Genomic DNA, 17,881 nt, shown 5'->3' on the forward strand with positions numbered 1-17,881 from the left:
GATTTCACATCTGGTAACAATGAGTCACGCTGCAGATGTTCACGCCCACGTCGTTTTTGTCCTCTGAAATGAGTGGAGAAAAAAAAAAAGGGGTTCGATTCCGGCATCTTTTTATATACAAGCGACAGTTGTGAATGAAATCGGTGGCAGACTCTCGTTATTGAATCACTCTAAAAACTAACTAGAGAGTCAGGATACACTTTGGACAGGTCCTTTACAGGATGTACTGTATGCAATTATAGTGCTTTCTCTCTCTCACCTGCATATACACACACACACACACACACATATATGGACAGACAACTGCATTCATGTGTCTCTCAGGTCCCACACGTCTATGGTTTGTTGGCTGCAAAACTCGAGCTCGCAGAGCAAACAGCGCAGACACGGGGAGAATATGCAAACTCCACAGTCTCAGCGGGACTGTGTGCATGCACTGCTTCAACAACAACAACAATAATAATAATAATAATAATAATAATAATAATAATAATAACAACAATAATAATAATAATAATAAGCCTCGTTGCTGCGAGGCGACAATGTCAACCACTGAGCCATCCATGCCACATTAAGTCTAATTCATATCGATGGGTTCTGTGGTGTTGGCGTGAAGGGGAAAGACAAATATTTGCATAAGCACCATTTCAGTGATTTATGGTCCTTCAGTCATTGACGTGACTGTAATGGAGATATTTTGGTTTAAGGAGGAGGAAGAAAAAAAAAAAAAAAAAGCAGAGCTCCCTGGAGACGTGAAGTGGTTGAGACTCCCGCTCCTGAAACACGTCGTAAATCTTAATCATCGAGATTTCGTATTGTATAGAGCCTAATAATTCACCTAGCATCAAAAGTCCATAAGCAGCAGTGATTTCAGCAACAACGGAAATGAGAAATTCGACTTAAAATGGAGACTTTGGGCTGGAAAACACAACAACACACAAATAAAAGATGATATAATGAATCTAACACTGGCATTAATTGTCCGATTTGAAGAAACACTTTTATTAAAAACAGAAAAATGATTCTGGCCTGATTTAATGCCTCTTTTATTTGTTTATTTATCTATCTACGTGTTTATTTTGAGACAAGGACAGACTGAAAAGCACAAGTGTTAAACCTCTGGCTGCCATCCCAGCACCGACACAGCAGGCGCGATTGTACTTCAGTCTGTTGCCCCCATGTGGCCGTTGTCAGTACAACACTGTCTGCATTTTCCCTGCCAACACAGATGCAACTCCATCTCATCATCCATCTTCCATCGCGACTATCAGCACTTAGAGCTGTTGCTTTAGGCTCGCGGCCAATATTTACGTGTTAATGCATGAGATTTTCACACACACACACACACACACACACACACACACACACACACACGAGTGTGTTTGTGGGTTCACTGGCCGCCTTGTGACACTTATGCAAGCAAAGTAACCCGAGCTCCTTCAGTGCTGCAAAACTTCACGGCTGCAAATCCTGACTTTACTCCTGCAAATGCAAGACGATCTCAAGTGAGTGACGTGTCAACACAGATCTGTGATTCTAGAAACAGCAGCGACATGTGAGGGAATCACTTGTCCTTATCGTCGTCCCCGTGGATGAGCATCTCTTAAGTGCAGCGCTCGCCACACGAGCACATGGTAGGAACAGGAGGTGGTGTCAGTCTGTCTGGGTGATGTCTGAGATTTTATTAGAAGCCTCTGTGTGTGCGTGCCAAGACATCCAAGAATATCCTCCGTCTGCTAATATGCCTGCTTAGATCTGTGCACGAGTGTCGCAGGCGGTTCATGCTCATGTGCGGCGTGTTGTAGGGAAGACGATGCACTGAACTGCATAATGAACATCATTGCTCTTTGGTGTCCATTCACAAGGATTGGGGTGTTTTTACTTAAAAAGTAAAAATAAGGCCCAGAGTGTAAGAACTAGCCAGAAGTAGTGAGACTGCAAATTGTGACAAACCTCCGCTCACTCCTCGCTCTCCCGTGTGTGTCAAGGAACTACGGTGGCCTGTGTTATAGCCTCTGCTTTTATTTTAAAGCAACTATTCACTTATATAAACATGCGTAAGGGTAGCATGTTTCATTTCTGCCTATAAATCCAGCTTAAGGGTACACAAGGAGCTTTTTCCTGGCCTCAATCCTTATTAGGCTTCTTGTTTCCACCCACTAGCAAAACTGATTGACTTTTAAGTGTAAATAATTCCCCCGTAGATATAACTATAAGGCAAGATAAACACAATAAAATCCTTCCTTTACAATTAAACGCTCATATTTTGGTGTTTATTGTTGTTGTTGTTGTTGTTGTTTATGGGTTAAATGAGATGGACTTCTCAGTCTCTAATGCAAACGCCAAAGCTTGGTAGTTTTCCCCTTAAAAACAAAGTAGAAACACTGATAACAAAGAGCCACTGAAGATAACATGGGATGGCGATGACAGCTTTAAAGCGTTCAAACAAAAGAGAGAAACATTAAAGCAGTCCAGTGTTCTACCACTAACTAACCCACTAATGCACATTTTAAAACAAGCAAACCAGACCAGAATTTAACAGAACACAGGATTAAAACCAGACCCCAAACTCCTGACCCCAGCGCTTTGAAGCGTCTGCCCTTTTTATCTGTGACACACAAGTCTGAAAACACCTGAACTTAACGCAGGCCAGGTGCTCCTCGTTATCAGCTGACTGCATGGTGATCAGGGCAGACTGACAACACTGTGCATCTCTATCAGTGCAGTAGCATCCACAAACAATGTCATTTGTCATTTCGTTGTAGTTCAAGACGTTTGAGCTTCAACTTCCACACAATCTCGTCTGCTTCCCGAGATTTGATATAAACCAGTGTTTCCCCAATCCTGGTCGTCATCGTCCTGCATGTTTTGAGAGGTTATGATGTGTCTTACCACCTTTGTGCTGATGATATATAGCATCAAACAGTGTTGAAGTGATAATTACTTACAAATGAACCTTCTTTCCTCTAATGCAACAGCACAAAGGTCCTTTCGCTTCTTCTGAAAGGTCGTCCAGAACCCTAACCCAAGGCTTCTTAACTGGAACGCACACATGGTAGCGCACACCATGCCTCTTTTAGCCTCCCTTCACTTATGACCGGTGAATTTTCACCCCTAATGGTCTCCGCTAGACTGGTTGCGACATTCAGCCGGTCCGATTTTGCTTTCCCACGTTACCTTTTGAATAACGACCCTAACTTTTAGAGCCTTGCATGGTCAAGCTCCTCCTGACATCTCTGACCTGCTACAGCTTTACACCCGGACTCCGAGGTCTCAGGTCAGCAGGGCCAGACGTTTCAGATGTTTCTACCGTTGTTGGGACCCAACAACGGTAGCGCTAACTCTAACTCTTTCCCTTCGCTGCCGAGACGCAGGGTCGAGGGTTAGAGAATCAGTGTCAGTATTGTGTCCGATACTGGTCAAAATCACTGGATCGGATATCGGATAGATATAAATATAAAAACCAATACAATCTAAAAAATCCTATATCCTATATCACATCAGCAAAAGCATTTTAGCTGAGTCATGTTTGGACCGTTTGTTTCTTCACAAACTTCATAGCTCATAAATCTTAATGGTCTAAAATGACGATATCGGACTAATATTGGTATCGGTAGATGGTCAAATTTGTGATATTGGTATCATATCGGACACAAAAAAGTGGTATGGTCCCATGCCTGGTATGTCATGTTCACGAATGTGGACTAAATTATATGATTGGTTCAACGTCCACAGCGGCATATTCTTACTTCTTGACGAGTTGCTGGTCAAATTCAACGCAAAACATTGTGTAATATTAAACTATAAAACCTAACTTGGCGTCACTGCGGGAGGAAAGTTACTGTTAAAAATAAAACCAAAGCTTTAGGAAAGAAAGGTAGAGCGCCAACGTCTGCCGTCTGGTTTAACGGAAGAGATGTGAGAGCACAAGATGGACATTAAGACATTCATGGAGGAGCACCGGTGACTAAGCAAAATTGCAGAATGTTTGCTTTCCAGCCTCCACTGTATGAACAATCTGGAACAGCTTAAGTCTGGGTTCACACAAAAACACTGCCTGTAACAGGGGTAAAAGAAACACACCAACCCCAAGGAAATAAATATTTTTAAGGAGAAATTGCTGACGAAGGATCTGTGTCTGGAACAACGGAGCAGATGGTTGCTCCATCTGAGGGGTTTGTCCACTGTATTACAACGACAATGTCGTCATTAATGAAAGACAATTAGCCTGTTTAACCAATTATTCCTGGGAGCAAAATTGTAATAAGAGGCCAAAACTAATTTAAAAAAAGTGTAGTAGTGTAGTATCTACATGAGCAGGTCAAAAAAAAAAAAGGTGGTATCAACATGAAGGACATGAGCCATATGTTGTGACGCGTTATGTAACACAGAGGTTACACACATCTGGTTTCTGTTTTCCAACATGAGTTGTCAGGTTGACATAGAAAGTCCTGTGGTGTAAGACTCAAGCAAACAAGAGGGCGAACAAAGCATAAATAAAATGGAAGCTAAGGCTTAGCCACTTGGCAAGCGTGGATCCTGATTTATAATCCAAGAATCTGTGCCGTTTGGGGTTTGTGTGAAAGGTTGGAAGATTCAAGACCATTTGCATGAAAACAAAACAATCCTCTCGAAAGAATCGGGCTTACCACGAGACGAGAAACCCGTGAGCGTTCAAAGATGGAGACATTTCTACAAACTTCTCATGATAGAAAGAATTGTCTGTGCTCGAAGTACAGAGACAGAAAGAAAAAGAACTAGTGAGTCATTAAGTGGGTCAAAATTCAGTTGGGATACAGAGAATGTGGCTACAAAGAGCTAACAGATGTAGAACATTTGGGTCAGTAAATGCCAAATGTTACCCTTAACCCCCCCCACTTTCCTATTTCCTCTTCAATTTTGTGAGCTCTGTCCCCGAATGTGGGTTAAACACCGGCATCACGGTCGGTCAATTTGGGAATTGGTGTGACACAGACCACCTGATTAGCAAACCACCCGGAAAAAAGAAAGTAGTCGAGCTAATCTCTGATCCTACAACGTTTGGCTGTACACGCTGGCAGCATGTTTACTTGGAACACACATGTTGATTGGTTTGTTTTACGACGCCACGAGGGATTGCATTTTATTTTATTTCTTTTGCAGAGACAGCGCCTGTATGGATGCAATCATACAATCATGTTTTATGTTGGAGGGTGTCATTAGACGCTATGGGATGTCTGTGGGGTTTGGGAGCCTCTCTGCAGCCTCTAGAGCCAATGCAATCCAATGCAATGCGATGTAAATAAAGTCTCCTGTCCATCTTTGAGCAGCATGTATTCCAACATAAGAGAATCCCATGTTCTGCAATGTCAGTATGGAGTATGTTAACCATCGGGCAGATGGTACAGAGTTTAGCCTGGGTCTAGCCTTCTTGAGTGTAACACGCATAATCCAGTCAATCTATCTATGTATCTAGGATAAAGCTGGAAGGCGAGGGCGACCAAGTGACTCACAAACTTGTTTTTAATTCAACAATAACTAATCGAAATGGGTGAAATGACTTTTCAAATGAAAGAGTGAAGTGATTCTGGGAGTGGTTGCTAAAATGGTTATCTGGTGTGGGAGTAAAAGAAGAAGCCGTGGGCCACGCTATTCTCTAGCATGTCGAAGAGTTTGAATTAGAATGTGAAGAATGAAGGTTTTCCACAAGATGGTCTCTCAGTGTGGTATGTGAGTAGAGTAACAGACCGCACCGCGACCAATTCAACCCAGGAGTCAATGCTCAGCATGACCCCGGCGGCATGACGGATGTCCACCGGGCAAATGGAGGAAACATTTGGCCATTTTTCTCCCACTTTTCTCCCATTATAAACATTTTGTCTACCTATTCTCACACCGTAGAGGAAAACAGACTTTAAAGAACATGTGGGTGGGGTGGGGTGTGGGGGGTATGGGGTTGCAAGACTGAAAAACACATATGATTGATTGGATCTGCTGTAAATGGCCTTTCTCCGCTTACAGTGCCATTCCTTTGTTCGAAAACAAAAAAAACAAAAAAAAAACAAGTCTGCGTCAAGTGTTATGCAAGTCGTCTCTGGCCGTCTTGTAACCGTTTTGTCAGATTTTCCAAAGCCGTTCACAGCTCGAGCAGCACATTTGAATTCAGTCTCCATCATCTCCGGTGTCTGGGTTACACGGCAGCCAGGCATCATTTTCCCAGACACAGCTCCTCCGACTTTTCCATGCGGGCGCGCATGTGTGCACGCAGCGACCCACTTCCAAAAGGTGGCCTTGCAAACACTTTGTTTGTGACGAGTGTTGGGAAGACGTTCAACGCAGCGTATGAGAGTACGGTTGATTTGCAAAGGTCAGAAATGGTGGAAAAGTTGCCACCGTGATACAAATGTTGTTTTCGCGGTGCAGTTTCCGTACGTCCTGTTGCACCTGCTCACGGTTAGTTGACCACTGTTTTTGGAAGATGCTCCACCGCCAAACATTAATAATGATGTCATCTTCAATTTATATGATGACTTGAATAACTCCAGGAAGGAGAGGCCCTCTCTCCACCCCCTCCTCTTTTTTCCCCTCTCTTTCTCTCTGTCTACCCCTCTCTCTCGCGCTCTCTCTCCTCCCCTTCTCTCCTTCTTTCCCTCTGTGTTTTCCTCCAGAGACCTCCAGCTTTTGACCACACTGTTCTAACCTACTGGCCCTCCACCCCACACCACACACGCAAAGAGAGAAGCACAGGTAAGCTTGCATATGGTGGCGAGGCTTTGTGATTTCCTGTTTGACTATTCCTCTTTATTTCTGTTTTCCTGGATGGGATTATCAGCTGTCACAGCTGGCGCTTTGGTCACGGTCTTGTGCTCCAACAGAGCAGATTAGAATATCAGTGCATGGAACGAGTAATAAGTTTAATAGTTTGCATATTGAACGAAGAGCACGGCGTGATTAGACTTGATTGTGCATATGTTTATTGGAATAGGGTGACTTTTTAACATTGGTTACTTCAGCCTTTGGAAAGTAATCTGTTTCACTTGGATCCAGTGTGTGTCTGCATTTTTCACGGATCTGGAATTCATCATTCTGGTGTTGCATTGTCTCTTAGTCACTCTTACTTTATGTTTGGTTGGTTATTTATAAACCTAACAAAGAACAGAAATCACCTAGTTTACAGATTTATTTATACCACCCTAACCCCAAATAAAACAAACATTTAAATTCTCTAGTAAATCCTTAATCCCGTATATATACTGTATATTCCTAGTATTCTTGAAACATCTGCATCGCATTACTGCTCCCATTGCTGGTTTATGTATCCAGATGATAGATGAAGTGCTGCTGCTGCAGTTTGAATCAATGATGTGGCTTGAAACTGAAAACTGAATCCAGGAATCTCGGAGTCACTGGTGTCCAGTCGGTTGACGTGAACTCTTGATTGATTATATACAAACGCACTCTGGAGAGTGGGTGTGGCAGTTGGCTATGATTCGCATTGGGGGCAGGACTGACATCTTTTTAAATCCTGGTTCAAAGACGTTTTCCATTTCTCTCTTTTTTTTTTCTAACAGTGACTGATCATATAAATTGATACATTAAGTATGTAACGTTGTGCACGCTGACATTTAATTTAATCTAACCCACTGGGTGTCTGGCAGGATTGACAAAATGATTGATGAAAAAAAGGCTGTACACCAAGAAAAAATAATTCTTTATCACCGAGCAGGTTATATTTCAAACCCAAAACCACAAACTCCAACTTGGTTGCATTGGTTTAAAGGTCCAGTCGTAGAGTACAACAAACTCCCCCTTTTCCAAACACATCAGGAAACGATGGTGGCCTTTACGTACAAGAAAGGATGTAAACACTCTTTCACAACTCTCTCCACTCTCTCTGCCAGTTCCTTCTGTTTCTTCATTGGTTTATGCTTGTAGTTTATTTGGTTGGAGCCATTCTTCTTCTTCTACATGGTAAAGTTCCACACCAAAATGTGCTGTCGAAACATGGCAGCGCTAAAGGCCCTCACCTAAAGTACACACATATGTGTGGCTTGCACTAAAGCTACAAAAACCAAAAGGTTTTCATTTTAATGCAACTATGCACTATAAACATTCTAATGTTTGCTGGTTAACCAAATGTCATTTTTCAGATTAACAGTTTGATTCTCACTTTGAATGCAAGTTCTAATCATTCTGCTTCACCTTCCTTTCTGTCTATTGGATCTCCAGGAGAGCCATGTGTACTCTACACGTTCCTCTATTGGCCATACTGGTCAGTGTGGCCCTGTGCCAGTATTATGACTACGACTACCAGCCTGTCTCCGTGCTAGGACCCTCAGGGCCCAACTGTCATCAGGAATGCGACTGCCCAGTGACTTTCCCCTCTGCCATGTACTGTGACAGCCGCAAGCTCAAGTTTGTTCCTGTTGTCCCGACCGGGATCAAGTACCTTTACCTCCAGAACAACCAGATTGAAGAGATCAAGGCTGGAGTGTTTGATAATGTCACTGCTGAACTTCGCTGGCTCGTACTTGACAACAACCAGATCACCAACGGTAAGATCGAAAAGGGAACGATCGACAAGCTGTCTGCCCTGGAGAAACTTTTCTTCAGCTACAACAACCTCACAGAGCCCATCATCCCTCCCTCAAAATCCCTTGATGAGCTGAAAATGATGCACAACAAGTTGACCAAGTTCCCTTCTGGACTCTTGTCTGACAAAGAAAATTTGACCTTCATCAGTCTTCAGCACAATCACCTCACCTCTGAAGCCATTGCAGGGGCATTCAAAGGATCGAAGAAGCTGATGTCCCTCGATGTGAGCCACAACAAGCTGAAGAAGCTGCCAGCTGGTGTCCCCAGTTCACTGGAAATCCTGTATGCTGACTACAACGACATTGAAAGTGTTGGGACTGGATACCTCAACAAGCTTCCCTCACTGCAGTACCTGAGGATCTCCCACAACAAGCTGGTGGACTCTGGGATCCCCTCTGGAGTTTTCAATGTGTCATCTCTGGTGGAGTTGGACCTGTCTTTCAACAAGCTGAAGTCCATCCCTGAGATCCACGAGCAGCTTGAGCAACTCTACCTCCAGGCCAACGAGATCAACAGTGAGTGGCACTACATTACACTACATAAACGAGGGTCTGTGTCATCCCAGCATTCCATGGATGAGCACATGAGCTAGCATTCTGTTTTCGTAGTAGAAAGTCAGCCTCGTTTGTGTTTCCCGGTATTCTTTGAGCACTGAGTTCACATGTAGGTTCCAGTGGACGTCCTTATATTATCTCGAGGAAGTTTCCATGGTTACCATCATCTTTTGTAGGGTCCCCGTGGACCAGCGCGTAAATTGCCAGATGATAAAATTTGCGTTGCACAAACCCTAACAGACCTTTGCTTTCTCACAGAACACAATTAAAATGTGTCATGCAATCGAATGACAAAGAACGTCAACGCAAAGACACAGCGTACACGTCACTCACATCACGATGAACAACATTGCACCTGAAACTCTCAGCACGAGGGGGTTTAAAAGTAGTTGAAAAAAGTATTCTGTTTCTCTACCATAGCCATAACTTTTTCTCCATTTTGATCCTCTGCAGAGATCGATCTGTCAAGTTTCTGCAAGTACATTGGACCCAGTAACTACTCCCATCTGAAGCATCTGCGTCTGGATGCCAACAACGTCACATCCAGCAACTTCCCAGTCGATTACTCCCAGTGCCTGCGCCAAAATCCAGATATCATGTTTGAATAGGAAGCCTCCGTCAAAAATCTACGACCTTCCTGTCATGACACAGCTCATCCTAATGCCTTGTGGATTTCAATGTCATAACATAATACATTTTTGAATTACTGACGTGTCCCAGCACCTCTGACAAACATCCCCGTGGGGTTTTTGTGGCATCTTTGAATACTAAATATGCACATGTCTTAAAACTGGGCTAATTTGAGATACAATTCATACATTTGAGAATGTTCTCACATAAAACAGATTGTTAAATTCACCAGTCGAGCAATTTGTCTGGCTGAGTATTTTGTCTAACTGTGGAGATTGAAAAAATGTAAATTAAAATGTATGAAGAGAGATTATACATGTGCTTCGATTCGACACACACTTTAAACATTCCATACTTGCATACGATTACATCTGATGCAGACATCATGGAGTAAGCAGTAGCTAATGTTCTCCATTGTCTCATTTCAGTTGTAGTGTCCGTCTGTCGTCTGTCTTGTGTATTCATTGTTTGGCACTTAAAATAGGATATGGGTACAGTAATTAATCCATTGCTGTGCAAAGGATCAGCAAGTAAGGATTGCATACTGCATAATCCCTACGTGAGGAATTGTGGTCAAATTGTAAAATAGCAGTTTACATTGCAGTCAAACTTTCCGTATCTTCATTTTCAGTGTTCATTTTTGTGTGTCTGTCTTTGTTTTTTACTTTATACTCAACGTCTTAATGCAAATGTGACATGATGTCACACTGAATGTCATTTTTGAATTCATAAACCTATGTATTTATGTAGGCTTATAAAATCCTAGTACAATAAAGGGAAAAAAAAACTGAATTGGGATTTACATATTTCTGCAGCCTTTTGGGTTTTTAGAAATGTCTGCATTCCTTCTTCTTTTTTACAGAAATCACCAATAAAAAAAAATAGTTTCTTCATGTTGCTTAATTCTTAACTGTCCACTGTCATGCACATTGCTGATTTGTATACATTTGCATGCGTTCAATACCATTCTTTGATAATAAACTACAGCTTTTTGCAGTTAAGGTGCTCTCATTGTTACGTTGCTGTTTACCATAAGGGATTAACACAAGGTCAACGTGGCAGCATAGTCCCAGTGTTTGGCTTTATGTCCTTTTTTCTATGTCATTTGAGTTTAATTTGTCATTTTATCGTGATGTCCCAGTAACTACGAATGGAATTTGTTGTTGGGAAACCAAAAAAAACAACAAACAGCTGAATAAACGATGTTTCCAAAATACTTGTATGATATCGCTTTTTAAACCTGCTGTAGCATCAAGTCAAAGAAAGGGGAAGCCATTACTGACGGTCAAAAAGTTTAATTGATCTTGTAAGAGCTAGACAAAAATTGAGGCAGATAAATCACAACATTAGCATTTCAAATAGCATAGCAGTGATAGCACATGGATCTTCGTCACTGAGTAAGCTAGCAGGTACAAACGTTCACATAGCTAGCCATTAAATAAAAGACACAAAACGACATTTACCTTGTTGTCTCTTAACTGTTATCTGTTAAATGTGCGATCTCGTAATCTTGCAACGTTTATTCTCCTCTGAACTCCGTTGTCACCGTTTTCTTCGTACTCAGATACAGACTTTCAAAATAAACTTCCTGTTAAACCGGAAATTACAAAGTGTCATGTCGACGCTAGCTAAACACAGTTGCTAGCTTGACATATTAACATGCTGATGCTGTAATTCATGAGATTGGGATTTGGGTTCAGGTTATACATTAGTTTTCACTGTTTTTTGAAATGCAGGGTACATCCAAAGCTTGAATGACTGAATAAACGTCTATGACTCAGCTGTTTTCAAGGCACCCCGCCATTGTGGTCCTGTAAGTGGCAATTTTTTATTTAACAGTTTTGACTTTGTGTCTCCACAGTCGCTCATTTACATATAAAAACACTATCATCATTGTTGAGTGAAAAACAAGAACATGAAACAAGAAGTGCCAGGCCTGGATGCAGGATTTAAATCCACACTTTCAACTGTCTCAAACAAAAACCGCAAATAATCTATGATTGTATTTTATTTGGTTGGTGGAGCCTAAGTTAATATTTCTTTAAGACAGGACTGTCTTAGTGTTTCCAGCAGGATACAGTTTAGTCTGCATATTTCTAACATTTGTGGTTAAAAGTAATAAACGACATCTCTGTAAATCATTCATTCAACGTTTTTTCTTTCGCAGCAAATGTTGAGCCAGCTGTTTAAGGAACATTGTGTGCAAGTTCATTACAATGTTTTGGTTATTTCCTGCATAAATAATCATTACTTTTCTCAGTTGTTTTGGATGCTCCAGGGAAATCTTCAGGGTTTTCAGTCTTGTGGTAATTGGAGAAGTCAGAGAAATGTGAGTTTTACGACGTGCCAGATTGAAAGAAAAACCATAAAAACCAATGCATTCCTTTTGGTTTGTACACCAAGTTTCAAAACATTTAAGAATAATTATTATTATGGAATTGCAGTGAGGTGTTTGGCATATTGTTTTGTTTTTTTCAAATTCCTTTTGATTACATTTGTTATTACTCTCAAAAAACACACACAATATACTTATGTAGTAGTTTATAATTGGTTCATAATGGCTTCTAACCTGGATTAAATTGTGTCTACATCAACAGAGGATGCCTGTGGATTCTAAAAAAGTCTGCTTTTCATTATCTTTCAGAATCAATAAAAGTTTTGTAGCCACAGCAGGAAATTCTCAAAACACACACGTTTGTGGTGAATGAAGAAGTCAAAAAACATTCCTTTTGGTTTCTGCACATGCTTTAAAAATAATTATTATCATAGCGTCACTGTGGGGTATTAACAGTATTATTTGGGTTAAATAAAAGGCTTTAATAAATAAGCAAAGTTAGAAACTAAACACAAAAAAAATGCTACACAGGGACCAGGAACATGGACCAAACGACATAGAAACACAAACAGACAAACCAACAAAAGGACTGGGGAGCAAAGAGACCAGGGAAGCAGGGATTCTCACACACAGGTGGAAGTGATAAAACACAGGTGAACCACATCAGGACAGGATGCAGAGACAACAAAGGAAGTAAAAATAACAAAAGCAAAACACACAGGGAGGGAAAACTCCAAAATAAGACAGAAACTACACATCCAAGAATCCAGGGGTCAACGTTCAGAGGTCATGGCAATAATGGCTACTACACCTGGACCAAATTTTGCAGTCATCAATAGAGGATGCCTTTGGATTTATTTTCTAGGGGCCATGAAAAGCTGAGGGTTGAGGGTTTTCTGGAAAGGATTAAATCATCTTTTCTTTTCTAATCTTATTTCTTATCTTTCCCCGAGACAATAAGGAAAAGTAACAGCTGGAAATGACAGAAATTTAGAGCTCCGGATGTCACTTGACTCATACTTTTCATTATCCTGCCATTTTGGCAGGAGACGTTTCTTCTAAAAATGAATACGCCAGTGCCGGTTTCAAGCTGTCAGAGTTCACTGTGCACTCTGGATCCATAGAGATGTGGCAATTTATCGCCAAAACTTGACAGACTGATTATAAGTGACCTCCATAGCGTCCCCGGGGTGCTCTCTGTGAGTCTGGAAACAGCTGGAGCAGACATTATTCCACACGTGCTATATTCCTCCGTCTTCAACTATCTGATAAACCTTTCCTCATCTTACTCCGGAGAGTCCCTGAAAGCTGAGAAAAGCCTGGAGGGAGACAAATGGACACAATCCGGCTTTGTGACAAATATTCAACTGCATACTAAAGGCAGCATTGTCATCACTGGGAGGGTGTCATAAAGTTAAAAGTGTTCAAAGTAAGACAATAACTTGTTTTTTAATGACACGTAAACATGTTAGTCTGACTAAAATTGAGCTAGTCGTAGTCGGACTAACATACCTGGATAATGCGATTCATAGTCCGATTACTCCTGCATGTATACGCTTAGTCAGACTGGAGCCGGACAGTCTTTGACCCGGAAGTAGAAGGAGACGACGCAGCGGTGTCTTTCTTCGGACAACACAGCAACCACACGATCCATGCTCCCTCTAATTTATATCACGATTAACATGTACAGCAGGTACGAAACATACAGAATAGCACGATCCATCTTGCCGTTTGCCATTTGTTTTTCTGTGACGTAAGGTTCGACCGGAAACGGATTCATTACACACTTGCTCATAGAGAGCTACAGTGCCACCTACTGTACAGAGGCGGAGTCAGACATACGCGGCCAATAAATCGATTTTCCCCTCCGCATGTATACTCAGATTTGGCAAGTTGTCCGGATGCCTGACTTAGTCGGACTGCGACCGTAGCTCGATTAAACTGTGCATTTAAACATACTGACCCGTGATCATGCTGCATGCTAACCTGTATGCTATTGTAAGCTCGTCTGTGCAAAATCACATTGAAGGATGTTAAATAAGGACATTTACTAGGTAAGTATGCCTTGGATTCTGTACCTGATATGAAGTGATCACTAAACAAGTGGAGCCGGACTTCTGTGGGTGCTTCAAGCTTGTTTTTTTATGGCTGTAATCCAACTATATCATCTCCTCTCAGGATCTTTGGTGACCTTGTAAAAATCTTTTACAAATACAATGGGTGAGGAGTTGCTTGACATAGATCTATGGATCCTGTCAAAACAAATAAATGTTAATATGTACTTGACATTCACTTGTTCTGCTTTTGCAGAACTGTACATAAACAACACGACAGCACTACTAATCCCGGCTGATGTGCGACAAACGTGCAGGATCTGTTTCTGATTCTTGTTAGAGTATTAGTTAGAGTTCCCTTATTCAAACAGACGCTATTTCAAAGTCAGTCGGTTAGCTGATTAGATTTGTGGCGAGTAATTATTCCGTAAAATAGTTTCCAGATGTCCAATGTTATCTTGGCAAGGTGTCTGTAACGTGAACCTGCTGTTCAAGTCGGCTATTCATGAGATTCGACCTACTTTTCAAATGAGAGTCAGCTGTCTGTCTGTCTTTTGTCTGTCTATCTGTCATTAACTAATAGAAGGTCATTTTAAAAGCCATACGCTGTAAAAATTGGTCATACTGTTGCTTGGGTCAGTGTGATACGAGCCAGGAGGTAAAACTAATAGCCCCCGAGTCACTGCCATTGCTATTACAACACGCTACACGTTTATTCTAATCCCCTTTTTCCCATTTGACATGTTTTTACATGGTCACACGTGTACCTGTTCCCAATCTCAATTTCCTCGTCTTCCCCCACGAGTGGCCCTCATTTAAATCCAGAGCAAAGCAAAGTTTCTGCTGCCCCGTGTCTAGACAATAAAGTCCTTTATAGAGCCTTAAGCTTCACATCCTCTTGCTCAGGACGGTGAAAGTATAATCAGCTGTTGCAGTCTGGCAGCTGAACCCATAAAGGCCATCTTTCAGTCCAGACCGTCTCCAGCTGTTCTGTCCCCCTTTTTCTGTTTTTATTCATATTCCGCATCTATGTCATTATCTCATGTCCCCTGTCCCCGATCTGGTCCTACAAAAATTTTAACTCAACAAACTTCGGCTTCCTCCCACAGTCCAAAAGCATGCAATACAGTGATTAGGTAAATTGGACACTCTAAATTGATCGTAGGTGTGAGAGTGAATGGTTGTGTGTCTATGTGGCCCTGCGATGGCCTGCCGATCTGTCCAGGGTGTGACCTATGGGCCCTATGTCAGCTGAGGCTAAAGCTGTAGAAAATGGATGGATGGATTCTCCTTCCTACTTTGTATTTTCCCTCTACAACAAACTTTAGGGACAAAGCAGTCAGTGGTTGTTTGTCTCCGTGTGTTGGTCCTGTGATGGACTGGTAAACTGTCCAGGGTGCTCCCCACCATGTGCCCTGTTTTAGCATGGGATCGACTCCCTGCAACCCTAATGTGGAGGATAAAGCTGAAGACAATGAATGAGTTCAGTTTCACCAAACACTAGTGCTGTGGAGGTTTGATTGATCAATACGAATAATGTTTTTGGAGGTGATAGGCAAGGTACACCCTGGACAGTTCACCAGTCCATTGCAGGACCACATATAGAGACAAACAACCATTCAGCCATTCACACTGAGTGTCCATATTGGATGTTTTTGGACTGTGGGAGGAAGCTGGAGAACCCATAAAAAAACCCATGCACACATGGGGAGAACATGCATGCAACTCCATGACGAAAGGCCCTTGTTCCAACTGGTGCTTGAACCCGGGTCTTCTTGGAAATCCCTGAAGACTGAAGAACATCCTAAGTATTAATACTTTGGGAACCAACCATCTGTTCCATTTGTTTTATCGTCTCGTTTTTGATTAACAAACTTATTACCAACATGCTCAACAAACCTCCGATGCACACATTCTTCTATCCGTCAAATGAATGGATGTCTCCTTAGTAGGTTTATTGGGATTATAACTGTCCATGGTGTGTCATGCATGAGTCACTACAAACAAAACAAAGTTTGACTTTTGCTTCCAGACACGTTTAAATCTCCAGCTTAACCACAGTAGACGGCATAGGATTGTAAATGTGTTTCTGGAAAGGAGTTCAAGTGGAAGAGAGAGTGATGTCAGTCAAAATGATCTCTGGTTGTCATGACAGGAAAAAGAACTACAACAGGAAGACATGGGTTGTTAAAAAAAAGGAAGATGGAGTGGGACGGATTCTCCTGTAAAAAGTTGGGTGTGAATGTTCAAGTGCTCTCTAACCTGACCTGACAGTCTTATAAACACAGCCAAGGCCTGTTAACGTCAACGAGCCAGTAAACAGGTCATGCTCTTGTCCCCTGGAGCGATGGGTGAAGACCAAGCCCCTTAAATAGAGACCAAATGGAGAATTAGGGTGGGGAGGGAAGCACTTTAACCCCTGACAGCACACTCATGACAAAAAAAGACACAGAAAAAAATTGCTGGGCTGGCACAAACCCTGAAAGGACATCCCAACCGAGACACAATTGCTCTCCTAGCAACAACAACACATCCTCCATCCTCTCATTTTCAAGCAGGAGCCTATATGTCCAAGGTGCAGCCTTGGGTAACTCAGACAGCAAGACCAGCTGGGTTTCTTCTGTCTCAACCAAAGCAGAGCCACTGAAGCTGTGGACAGTCATCAAAAACCAGTTGGAGACGCAGGTAAAGATCTTGCCTTATCTTTCTTTATTCATATCTGTTTGATTGTGTTTGAAGTGCAAATATGGGAAGGTTTTGGCAGGTTAAAATGTAAATGTTCCCATTACGATGATTTCAATTATCATTTTTCTTGTTTTCTTGTAAGTCTTGTTTTATTTTATGAATTACAGTGCTTATAATTAATATCCAGATCAACATTTTTGTGAAATTTTGGGTTACACGTGGGAATCGGTGAACCAAGGGAGGGAAAAAAAACAGTGGTTTTGGGTTTCCAAATGACACACATCTTGGAAAGTCACCGTTACTGCCAGACATGTTTTGTTTTTTTCTTCACCCAGACAATACTTACTTACCCATAAACACAGTCACTGTCTCATCACTGGATGCAGTAAGCCGTGCTAACTCTTCCAAATGTTTCAAAGTCATGAAGTGGATTTCAGCAAAGCCATCAATTGGACTCCAATCCTGAAAAGAAAAAAGAAAAAAAGTGCAAGTACAACCCGTGGTGTAATTAACATTGCTGGCTCAGATACAAAGCTCCTGGCAGGAAATTAGCATTATCATATTCCTCCGCATGTGCTTTCTCTTTTGTCTGTCAGAATGCTGCCAGCAACATTTGTTTGCAGTTATATATGTTCAACTCATTAATCTCAGCAGCTGGGACAATACATTGTAAATAATCATACACTTTATTAATGATTATTGTTATTTTTGTAATGCGATTGGAAGGGTTTTCCACTTGTGTGTGAAAATGGAAAAGAGTTATATACAATCCACAAGCAATTTTCAGCTGATTAAAACAAAATGATGCATAGTTTAGTACAACTGTTGATTACTCTCACTTTAAATGCGTGCAAAAAAAAGACACATGCGCCCATGAGTTGCAATAACTGGCAATTTGAGTGAATTTAATCCACAAAGCTTACAAGGCTGTTAAACCAGTGGTAATAAAGAGGCTGCGTGGAGGCTTAGTGCAATTATTCCAGTGATTACTGTCTGGCTGTTTAACATAATGTGAGGTCAAAAGCCTCAGCAGTGTGACAAATAAAACA

General features: G+C 41.6%; 1 protein-coding gene and 1 long non-coding RNA gene across 2 annotated transcripts in view; one reads left to right on the top strand and one right to left on the bottom strand.

The window, feature by feature from the left end:
• Nucleotides 1-194: 194 nt before the first annotated feature.
• LOC122766765 overlaps nucleotides 195-17,881 on the bottom strand; it is a 24,038-nt gene continuing 6,351 nt past the window's right edge. Inside the window, exons 2-3 of the long non-coding RNA XR_006360106.1 lie at nucleotides 8,077-8,082; nucleotides 195-248 (exon numbers count right to left, since the gene is read on the bottom strand). This is a non-coding gene — a long non-coding RNA (uncharacterized LOC122766765). The remainder of the gene's footprint in view (nucleotides 249-8,076; nucleotides 8,083-17,881) is intronic.
• lum (lumican) lies at nucleotides 6,623-10,972 on the top strand. Its single transcript, XM_044021917.1, has 3 exons — nucleotides 6,623-6,726; nucleotides 8,209-9,089; nucleotides 9,582-10,972. Exons 2-3 carry the CDS (start codon nucleotides 8,216-8,218, stop codon nucleotides 9,734-9,736), a joined length of 1,029 nt encoding a protein of 342 aa, XP_043877852.1. The 5' UTR covers nucleotides 6,623-6,726; nucleotides 8,209-8,215; the 3' UTR covers nucleotides 9,737-10,972.

This window comes from Solea senegalensis, linkage group LG3 (genome assembly GCF_019176455.1).
Source record: "Solea senegalensis isolate Sse05_10M linkage group LG3, IFAPA_SoseM_1, whole genome shotgun sequence".
In the NCBI taxonomy this organism is placed as follows: Eukaryota; Metazoa; Chordata; class Actinopteri; order Pleuronectiformes; family Soleidae; genus Solea; species Solea senegalensis.